The sequence below is a fragment of the Limulus polyphemus genome, unplaced genomic scaffold (genome assembly GCF_000517525.1).
Source record: "Limulus polyphemus unplaced genomic scaffold, Limulus_polyphemus-2.1.2 Scaffold1510, whole genome shotgun sequence".
Lineage (NCBI taxonomy): Eukaryota > Metazoa > Arthropoda > Merostomata > Xiphosura > Limulidae > Limulus > Limulus polyphemus.
Window position 1 is genome coordinate 233,114 of NW_013667120.1, and position 11,904 is coordinate 245,017.

An 11,904-nucleotide genomic window follows, 5' to 3' on the forward strand; every position below is an offset into this window, starting at 1 on the left:
AGAATATCATGACGTGTTACTAGCGTCATGTGACTTCCGCTGTCGTAACAATATAATACAAATATGCACGCTAAAAAATCAATAATGACAGAGAGTTTTACTTTAAAAAATGATTGCCACTCACTTTCACTTTTTTCTCTACCCAACAAGACCACAACCAGGGCAAGAAACCATCGCTAAGATATCAAACCAGAAAGTGACCAACCTACCAAACTGTTCATCTTTCTTTTCTTGTTTTAGTCGAGATAACTCTACAACAACTTTATGTCAGTTTAAACCTAAATCCACTCTATATGTTTTTGGGCAGTGAACATGTCACTTCTTAGTTGTAATAACTAGTAGTAATTAAAAAAATCATAATTCCAGTGTAAACAAGGTTATCATTACCTCTTGAAGTTATCTTTTTGCAGAAACCTGGAGTCTTTTTTTTTTCTTCTTATAAAAGCCTAAGGACAAGGTGAAACAGTAATCACAGACCAATAATAGATAAATATTAGATGATTATAACATGCAGAATACTCAGTGCTTTGTACTCTATATAATTGGTGTCTTTAGGGAGCCAACCCTAAATCATATATGAAGAAGGAGTAAAAAGGTCAATACACATAATATTAAATCTTATTACACACACATTCATAGAATACACTAATTTTCAGTCATGTGAAAAAACGTCAAAAAACAAATAATAAGAAACATTTTGTGAATGTAAACTGATGTAGGGATGGCAGTGTAAAAACATTAAAACAAGAGTATAGGGATGATACAGCTATACATAGATCATCCCTAAATGACTTTCAATATTACTGCAGTTGGAAGTTACATATTGTTGGTATGCACTGTTTATCATAATATCATGTTCATGTCAGTGTAGGCATCAATGTAGTGTAACTAAGAGCCTAGGACTTATGTACAAGGAAAAACACGTTGAGTCTAAACATGCTTTGATTATTACAGACACTCGCTACGAGGTTGATGGAATTGATCGACCTTGTAACCATTTTGTACTCGTGGATTTTACAGTGTAACATTAAATTTTAATATTGGAAGCCATATAGGGATGATCTATGTATAGCTGTATCATCCCTATATTCTTGCTTGAAGTATTTTTGGCACTGCCATCCCTACATCATTTTACATTTACAAAATATTTTTATTACTTGTATTTAATATCAGCTAAATTTTCTATATGATATACATTCAGTAAAAATCCGGAATGATCAACGAACTCCACGAAGCGAAAGGAAGATCTACTAGATATTAATTAAATTATAAATATATCAATTCATGTGAAAATGACTGAAAAATTTAATTTTTTCTGAAAAGGTGGTGTCTATTTACTTGTGACCACGATGTGTACACACCATTCTCATAAAGTTTGATTAATTTTGTACTCTGCTGAAAATTATCAAAGTTATATGTAGATAAACAAAAAGGTTTCTGATTACACGGGAAACAAGAGTTTTATTTACGATATAATTAGAGCTCAATTTTTAACTTTCAGAGATTGAGTTCCTTAATCATGCATTTAAATGATATAGACAATAAAGTAAGTGAAAGATAAAAAAAATACTAGAAACTATTTTGAGGATGGAAGTACATCTTAATCTTGTTTTAAATAAGTTTTTATGTGCATACTATTGCGTATGTAATTATTTGTTTGTGTTTAGATATTCTTTCAAAGCTCCCCAAGGGCTATATGCACTAGCTTTCCATAATTTTGAAGTTATAGACCTATCAACAGCACCCACAGTTTACTCTTAGTCTAATCTGTACAGAGAGATTTGATCATCACCCTTATAATACATCCAGGGCCCCAACATCAAGAGCAAACATATGTTTTTATACTGCAAAATAACTAGAACAACAGACATACAGATCCATGGTCTGTTATCCCAACCACTGGGCCATGCTTGGCCCTATATATTTGACACATATAAAAATATGTGAATGTATGCTTTTAATTAAAAAACAAAACAAATGACTACTGATATATAAAAGCTTGTTGATCTCACTGAAAATTGTTTCAAATAATGTATTAGCACAATTTTCAAAAAATTAAGAAATAAATTATAATCAAATTCAAGTAACCTTGATTTCTGCTTTCAGATTTCTCTCAAAGTCCAATACTGTCTGAAGCTCTTGAGACCTCTGGAAGTGAAAATCTTGTAGCTTAGCTAGTTCTGCTTCCATCTGGAGTTGATAAGCTTCCTCTTTCTGCAACAACATTTCCATCTGAATCATTCTCTCTGCTGTTGTCATTGTTTGTTCCTTCTTACTGTGTAATTCTTCATCAAGTGTTTTCTTCTCTTGTTCCAAAATCTGAAGCCTACATAAATGTCAACAGCTCTTTTCCTTTAATGAAAATCTACTGATACAGAATATCCAAAACAATAATACTTACAACTCAAATCTTGTTATTTCTACGCGAAGTCAAAACTGTACTATTTGTAAAAAAGACAAGTTACATACAATATTGAAAAGATAATGCAACCTATCAACTGTAAGCTACAAATGAAAAACAAACATGCATTTACTCCAAAAAACTCACAATTCATATTGTAAAAAAATGTTTAGGTTACAAAGATTTCTTACAAGTGATGATAATAACTAGCATATAAAGATATGTGTGCTTTATAAATAGTAAACCTAACTAACTATAATGATTTAGCATTTAAAGTTGAGATAATCAATCTGCAAACATTACAGCCATAATCAACTAATGAATTCCATTTTCTACAGTAACAGTTTGAAGTAAAACTAAAAAATATCATTGTATACTACCTGTGCTCAAGGCTTTTGTCATACAAGTTATGTCAAAATAAAAATCTGGAAACACACCTTCAAAATTTAGAATATTTATTTCATAGTCGTCAGAAGTATACTAGGTCTTAATATTTGTAAATGTTTCTTAAGACTGAAAACATTTTTTTATGTAACTTTAAGGCATTAAACTGCCTCTAAATTTATTTCAAAAAGAAAACTGTGTAACTAAGAAATGAACTATTACACACTAATTAAGTTTAGAATGCTTCAGTTTTCTGCCAGTTATGAACATTAGCATGCTTATTCAATAATTCATTAAACGTAAACATTTCGATGTAATTACGATGGATGTTTTAATTTGTTTATTTCTAATATTTAAATATTATTTGAATTAATATTAACTTACAATATATATTTTTGTAGTTCATATCTTTAAACACATAATATCATCCTGTTTTTTGTGAATGAAGTTATTAATAAAGTAATCTAATTTTCCAGAGACAAGCTTTTCAATATACCAAATAAAAATAAATAATTTTTAGATTTAAAATATACATTGTTTGGTTTAGTTTTTATGTATACACCAAGCTATATATTTTTTCAATTCTAAACAAAATTTGAATTCCTTCATCTTTTCAGCTAAATGTAACATTTGGGTTTTCCTTTTCTCCACATCACATAACAAAAACCCATAGCATGACCAGTAAAAAGCTGCAGTTATGAGCACTTTCAGATTTCACCTGTCTGTATAGGTCAGTGACAAACAAAGAAAGAGCTTGAAGTGTCATGCATAAAAATTACAGAAAAATAAATTTAATAAAGCTTGTGATATATTTTTCATTCATGATGACTAGTTGTTCAAGTTAAATAGAAAAGAGAATGAAAAGTTGGATCACTCCATACAAAACCAACATTGATCAAATTTGAAACCAACAAATTCATTGCCAGATCCCCCTCCATCTAATTCTGATGAAATTTAGTGGTCTTGTAAGTCTGTTGAGAAACTAATCACAAAAGTTAGCTGCCTTTATTAGATTCAGAACTTGAATGTCATCAAAAAGTACCTATGCCTAGTCCAGTAGCCATCATTAAATAGATATAAAATTTTGTTCTAATTAACTTAGTTGAAATTAGTGTTCTTTTGAAACTTGCTATTTTGTTGTACTTTCAGATGATGTGCAGTTCAATGGGTATAATAAAAAATATAAGTGAAATATAAAATCAAGAAAAAAGTTTAACATGACATCCTCAAATTTTCCTGTGAGAAAAAAAAATCTAGGACTGTAATATGACCAGGAGATACAAACAACAATGTTGCAGCATGTGACCAAAAATTCTTCTGCATGTACAAGAAAATTCTGGATGCATCCAATTACTGGATTAATTTGTTATTTCGCGAGAAGTATTCAGGACTATCAGAAAAGTTGAAGAAGTAATCTCAAGTTGTCAGGTTTTAGCAAAATTTTTATAAATAATATTTAGGTAAATAATGGTCTTCTCAAAATTGTCTTAGTTCCTTGATTGTTACATGTTAACTTGTACTTGTCACTTCCAATCTTTTTGATTGGGATACAAGAAAGAAGGCTCTACCATAATGGTCCTGCACTTATCCAACACCAGACTGCCTGGGAAACAACATCCAGGCAGTGGTAAGATGGGTGAATGTAAGTCAGAGGGGTGAACAGTACTAGATGGGCCATCTGAAGTCCAAAACTAGGCAGCATCAGAAATTTATCATCTGCTCCATAGTTGGAGGAGGAATCATATCAACAGAACACCAATGCCCTACTCTCTACTAAGTGGAATTGGTTACACTCAGGAGGAAGCCTCTGTAGTCCACCACCTCAACAGGTAGGAACTGGCGAGTGGCAAGGACTCCCTTACTCCACATGCCACTTGATGGGATCCTTAAACGAAGAATAGGGCCTCTATAAAGGTGAGAGAAAGGTCAGAGCCAGTAAGGAGTATATAGAATGGTGATGGGAAGAATTTGGTATCCCAATGAAGAAGAGATGGCCAGATGATGAAGATAATGTGCAATGAAAGTATGCGGGGTAGTCCATACGCCAGCCTGCATGATCTCCTCCAATGGACCATGGAAGTGAGAAGCCAGAGAGAGAGAGAGTAAGGTGACAGATTTGATGAGAGGTGACCTGAAAGAGTTGACGTGAATCTACATCCAAAGAAGTATAGGCTAAACAGATTAGGTGCCATAGTCATCCTGTGAGAGTAGTGAGAGAAACATCTTGGGTACATGAAGAATTCCAAGGAATAAAGAGATGGGAGCATGAACTTCAAAAAGAAACAGTGTGGGCCAAATAAAATAAAATCACATGGATGAAACAGTGAAAACAATCAGGATCAGAAGAAGAATAAAGTAGAAAAGTGAATGGAAAAGAAACAGGAGTGAATGTGCTGTTCCCTTCATGAGCTACAATGACTTAGGGAGAAAAACATGATAACGAAGAGTACATGAATGATGGAAAAGAGTATGAGAAGCAACAATGGCATGCATATCAGATCTCTTATGGCCACAGGCAAAAAGAAGTACAAAATAGGTAAGGGTGTGGGGAACAGCATTCATTTCCTAATCAGGAAAGACTGCAGGATGGGGAGGATGAACAAGGTGAAAAGAACAAAAAAGCATAGAAACAATAGTTGAGGAGAAGACACGACACGGATCATCACTGAACTTATTAGAGGGTGCTGCCCTGTAGCCAGCAAGGGTCAAAAGTGATAAACCTTGGTCAAACAACCATGTAAAACATTCAGAAAGATGGGAGGACAGAAGACTGGAAAGGGGAAAAAGCATTATGCAGAGACCGACTATAGAATATGCACCATTTTCATTGATAGACTGGGGGGGAGAATGAAAAGAACGAGAAAGAAGGAAATCTACATGTGAAGAATCCAGAACATTTCGCAATGGACTGGGCAAAACTCACACATGAATACACAGTGACAATACCACTGGATGAGAAAAAGAGGAGTGTGGTTGAAGGAGTAAGGAGCTTGACAGGGGTAGAGGAAGAGGAGGAGAGAGCCAGAGAAGATTTCAATAGAGGAAACCACAGTTGAGTGGGTCTGTACAAAGCTATAAGGAGAACTCAACATAGAATGTCCTAAATTAGGAAGAAAACAAATAGGAAATTAGGCATAGAGAAGAAGTTTGGACCATTCCTGACTGAATGCATCAACAGCTAGAGCTGATGGATAAGGGACAGGGGAAAATGATCCAATATTTGATGTACCACCAAAAGTTCTAAGAGATTGATATGAAGGGATATCATGGGACCACCAACCTGAAATCTCTTGAGAGTTTAAATATGTCCGCCAATCCCATCAAGGACGAGTGGAAGGAAGAGGAGCACCTTCTGTGGTATTGGCTTTGTCGAGCCACCAGGAGAAGTTGACAAGCAAGGAAGAAGGAAGGTGAATGGTGGGAGACAAGGGATCCTGAGCAAGATTCCACTAATCATGCTGAGTCCATTGAAGATGATTCATATCAGCACAGCCCAAAGGAATAAGAGATTCCATGGAATCCCAAGTCCCAAAAATAGAGAGAACCTCCAACACAGTGTGAGTAGGAGAGGATATGGCATATGAAACTAATCACTCTATGTCTCTTAAACAAAGAGGAAAAGGCTGGGCCCTGCTGAGACATGAGTTGAAAAAACACATCCAAATGAATGAGATACTAAGTGGGTGTGTGATGCAACTTCTGCAGTTTGACCAACCAACACAGATGCATAGACTCTTGAAGGAGAAGAGTATGGTTGTAAGAGAATTGTTGGGATGGAGCCAAAAGAAGCCAGTCATCCATATAAGAGTGATTTACCTGATGATGACAAAAGCTTGTCGAAACATTGTACATTTGCTGTTATCTTAAACTTATATTAAAGTTTTTTTCATTACCCATTCAAGTAGTCTCAAACCATTATTAATACAAGTTTTAAGTTCTTAATTCTACAAGGCAATATTTAAAAAAATCCTGAATTTCAACTAGTGAGACCCATGTGACATTTTCTCATAGCATGTCATAATCCCTACTGTATCCACCACCACTTGAAAAATTAAAAAATTAAACGTAAAATACTCTGTATAAAATCATTATTGCTCAAACAAACCATTATTTTTATAGCCTTCTATTTCGTTTGGTTACAGAGCTATCGAATAGAAAATCACACCCCTCCTGCCACACTCACCCATCACATCCTCTCTTTCACAATTTGTTAATAGTTCTCTCTCACGTTTCATTATATATTACCTATAACCAATAGAAAATTAAGATTTTTCATCTATCAAATTACATATTGTATAACTTTGTATTTCAAACACATAAGTGTCAATTCCACTCACAGTACAAGATTCATTCCTATGGGAAAGTTAACAACTAGCTTGGATGAATTTGTAACGACTCTTGTCGCATACTTAGAGAGCCAAGAAAATTTTGCATGTTATTAGTCTATATTCTTTGGTGCATTATTTAATTAAATAAAAATCATTAAGCGCATTACTATCTATATTATAAAAAATTAAGGTTAACTCTCTTCAAAAACCCAAGAACAAGAAAAAAGAAGATTGGGTAACTACTTTTTTCTTTCTTCATATTTATTCTGTATTTATTTTTATAAAAGTAACCAAAATCTAAAAATATGGATCTTTTTAAGATATTTAAGACTAGATAAGATAAAGTAAGTAATAATAATAATATAATTAAAATGGTTAATGAGGCACGCACGTGAGCAGCTCGTGGGTAATGTAATTTGATACCGTAATGTGAGCTACATGTTCCCAGAATGATTTACAACTTATAATGGCACGGATAGTAGTTAGACACGGTTCAAAGGGCAATAAAACAATAAATATAATTATAAATAGATATAAACTGTTACAAACTTAGAGCTGCTTAGGATAAAGAAATGTAGTTTCATGTTACAATTTGAAGTCATTCTAGAAAAAAAAAAGGATAATTTAGGTTTATTTCGATTTTTCTTTGGTGGTTACAAGGATGGGTCAAATTGACCAATCCCATTTTGAGATAGGGTAGAGAAAATAACAGATAAACTATAATGTTTTACTGAAAAAAACGTTTCAAATGCATTTAGGAGGTTTTAGGGATTACACAAAGGAAATTTCAGATTTTTGAGATGAGGATACACCTTGTACTTAATAGCATCAGAAAACAAAAGGATAAAATATGGATCAATTGGGTCACCAGGGCCAGCAAATTTTAACATAAAAATAACTTTGCTCATGAGCTATTCAAAACAAATACTCAATATATTCATGGACAAATCTTTATTTTATTAAAAATACTTCCCTAAAAATATGATTTTTTGTACGTGAAAAACTTATAATATGAACTGAAAGACTGCCAAATTTTGTGAAAATATACACACTATATTGAAAGTTAAAAGTATTAAATCTATAAAGACATTAATCAAGTACAAAGGGGTCATGTGGTCAGTCAAATTGACTGAGCCCATATTGAGACAGTTAAGATAAATAATTGAAATTGTCTGTTACAATCTGCAATTATTCTACAGAAAAAAAGGCATTATTATTCTAAAAATAAATTTCATCATGAACTCAGACTAGAAAAAGAGCAAGTTTTTGTAAACATTAATTCTTCAATACAGGTTCAGTCCAATGAACTGACCCCATGCACACAGGGATAACTGTATGAAAGCATATTAAAAGAACTTTAAAATGATACTTATATTAGCTCTCTTAAGTTAATTAAGACAAATCTGGTGAGAATTTTAGTGATTGCCACTAGACAGGATATCGTCACTTTTTCAAGAATCATTGTACTCCAAAGAATACTCACCCATTTCATGACAGGTGGGTCTAATGGTGCATGTCATATTCTTTTAGTGAGTTACTTTCAAAATTTAATTAAACTACTTTTTGTTTATGTTATACCAACTAGCATAGCATAAAAACAGAGCTAATAATCCATATTTTAAGTTCTTAATTTTATAAGGGAATATTTAAAAAATGCTGAATTTCCCCTAGTGTGAGAAATGTGACATATTTTCTTTACACATCCCCCTCTTCTCTATTTTATTCACCACCCCTCAAATAAGTATGAAATTTAACATAAATTACTCATTATAAAATCGTTATTGCTCAGATAAACCATAATTTTTATTGGTTACAGAGCCATCAAATTTAAAATCAGACCCTTCTTGCGACACCCACCTGTCACATCCTCTCTTTCAGGATTTGTTAAGTTCTCTTTTATGTATAATTCTATATTTCGTATAACAAACAGAAAGCCAAGGTTTTCATCTATCAAATGACATATTATATTACATTGTTTTCTGAACACATAATTGTCAAATTCGCAGTAAGTAAAAGCTTTGTTCCCACAGGAAGGATAACAACTAGCTTGGATGAACTTGTAACAGTTTTTGCAATAGTTAGGGGAAATTGTCTGCTTTTTGCATGTTATTATTTTATGTTCTTTGGTGCATTATTTGATTAAATAAAAATTATTTAGTGCATTACTACCATTAGTATATGAAGTAGTGTTAAGTGTCATCAACAGCTGACATCAAAAAAAAAGATGATGATGATGATCCAGGTAAGTACTTTATTTCTTGTTTTTAAGTTTATTCTTTATCTATAATTATAAAAGTAACTAAAATGTAAAATTAAAGCTAGATTAGGCAAAATAAATAATAATAGTAATAATTAGAGATGCGTGGGTACCTAGCCGGATATTTGGCCATGGTCAGGTATTGGGCTACCCAGTAATACTCGGCACTGGCCGAGTGTTGAAGTTAGGCATCTAAGCTCTAATTTTTGTGGCAACTAATGCAGTACTGAAAGTTACAGTCGATAATTGGTTTAGTTAGGAAAAAAAATTTTCCGAGCAACAAAACTGACAGCCTGCTGAAAGTTGGGGATTCAGAGAACAATAGGGGTTAATAACAGGCATGGCTTGAAAGTGGATTTCTGGGGAAGGTGGGGGTTTTTGAGAACAATAGGGGTTAGGGTTTGAGAAGTTTTGGCTTGGCATTGAAAGTAAAACTTGAATGTTTTGTTGGTGATTATTCAGTTAAATGTAATAAACGTCAATTTTGTTTTCGTTCCTAATTTTTGTGTACGTTGTTTTTTATTGGGGGTGAGACAAGGGAGAACCTGGTCCCTTTTAACACCCATCACAGGCCGAAGCTTAGTGACTGAGTACTCGGACCCAGTATTTGGCCAAATATTACTACCCGTGCATTCCTAGTAATAATGCAGGGGTCCTTTTTATACGTCATCATGGTATACATTGTTTTGCCCTTACATTGCTGACATTTTCAGGAACACAACATAAAAATTCCCCATACATTCGTCATTCATAGTTTTTGACTTGATTCAGCTTAACTCTCTCAACACAGGTTTGGTCAATTTGAACAACCATATGACCTCTTTGTACTCACTTAATGTCCTTATAGATTTAATACTTCAATATAGTGTGTATATCTTCACAAAATTTGGCAGTCTTTCAGTTAACATTACAAGTCTTTCACATCCAAAAAATCACATTTTTTTATTGTTGATGACACTTAACCCTACTTTCTTTATACTAATGGTTGTAATGCACTAGGTAATACTTATTTAATTAAATAATGCACCAAAGAACATAGACTAATAACATGCAAAAAGTAAACAATTTCCCCTAAATCTCAAAATTTTTCTGGCTTTCTAACTATGTAACAAGAGCTGTTACAAATTCATCCAAGCTAGTCATTAACTTTCCCATGGAAATGAATGTATTATAAGTGAAACCGATGTTTATCTGTTCAGAACATAATATTATACAATACATCATTTGATAGATGAAAACATTCACTTTCTATTGGTTATAAGTAATATATAATTAAACATAAAAGAGAACTATTAAGAAATCCTGAAAGGAAGGATGTGACAGGTGGGGGTGGCAGGAGGGGTCTGATTTTCTATTTCATAACTCTGTAACCAAACAAAATTGAAGGCTATAAAAATTATGGTCTGTTTCGGCAATGGCGATTTTATAGTGAGTAATTTACATTTAATTTTGTACTTATTGGACGGGTGGTGGATAAAAATATAGAAAAGAAGATACCTAGAGAAAAATGTGTCACATTTTTTAAAATATTGCCTTACAGAATTAACAACTTAAAACTATTACAATATGGATTATTAGCTAAGATTTTATGCTGTACTAACTGGTATACCACACATAAAAAGTAATTTAATGTAACCACCCACCTGCTGAGCTACGTCATATAAAGGAAGGTAAGGAACAGGGTTGCTCACTCCCCACAAGTTCTCTCATGTTGTATGGTCAGTGTGAGTGCTCATTATAATCAGTGTGTTTATTGCAAAGTATTGTTGTAACCCTTCAATAATGAGTAGCAAATGGAGTGCTAGTAACAGTGCAGATGATGAGCATAGGAAAAATTGCAAAAGTATTACATACAATGTTAAAATGGAAGTAATAAAGCACAATAGAAATGGTGAGTGTGTAGTTGATATTGGGCATCATTTGAAACTTTCTCCAACAAGTGTATGTATGATAGTGAAGAATGCTGATGAAATAGAAAGTAAAGCTAAGCATGCTTTAAAGCATACAGAAGTTACATTACATGACAAAGAAGTGTTATCATATAAAAAATGGAACGACTGCTGGCATTATGGACTGAGAATCTTCACAACAAGAACATGCCAATCAGCTTAGCCCTCATTCAGGAGAAGGCACTAAGCTTGTGTGATGACTTGAAAAAGGAGTTGGGAGAAGAAGCAGTTAGAGAAAAAACATTCAAGGCTACCCATGGATGGTTTTACTGATTCCAGGTACAATATAGTTTCAAGAACAATAAAAAATTCATGAAGGGTCACCAGTGCCGTTGTAGATGCTGCAAAAACGTTTCCGGAGAAACTTTAAAAAAACCATTGAAGAAGGTGGATGTGATCTTAATGTTGATGAAACTGGGCTATATTGAAAACGCATGCCTTCTAGGACACATATTACAGTCAACGAGAAGACTGCACCTGGCTTCAAAGCTTCAAATGATTGGCTAACTCTCCTTGTAGGAGGCAATGCTAATGGGGACAAGAAACTAAAACCATTGTTTGTGTACAGAAATGAAAATCCACGAG

General features: G+C 33.4%; 1 protein-coding gene across 3 annotated transcripts in view; it reads right to left on the reverse strand.

Annotated features, from left to right (window-relative positions):
* LOC106463892 (coiled-coil domain-containing protein 39-like) overlaps window positions 1–11,904 on the reverse strand; it is a 69,250-nt gene that overhangs the window by 27,915 nt on the left and 29,431 nt on the right. For all 3 annotated transcript variants that reach the window (XM_022391528.1, XM_022391530.1, XM_013923972.2), the window contains exon 10: window positions 2,089–2,326. In XM_022391528.1, coding sequence (XP_022247236.1) covers window positions 2,089–2,326 — 238 coding nt within the window. The remainder of the gene's footprint in view (window positions 1–2,088; window positions 2,327–11,904) is intronic.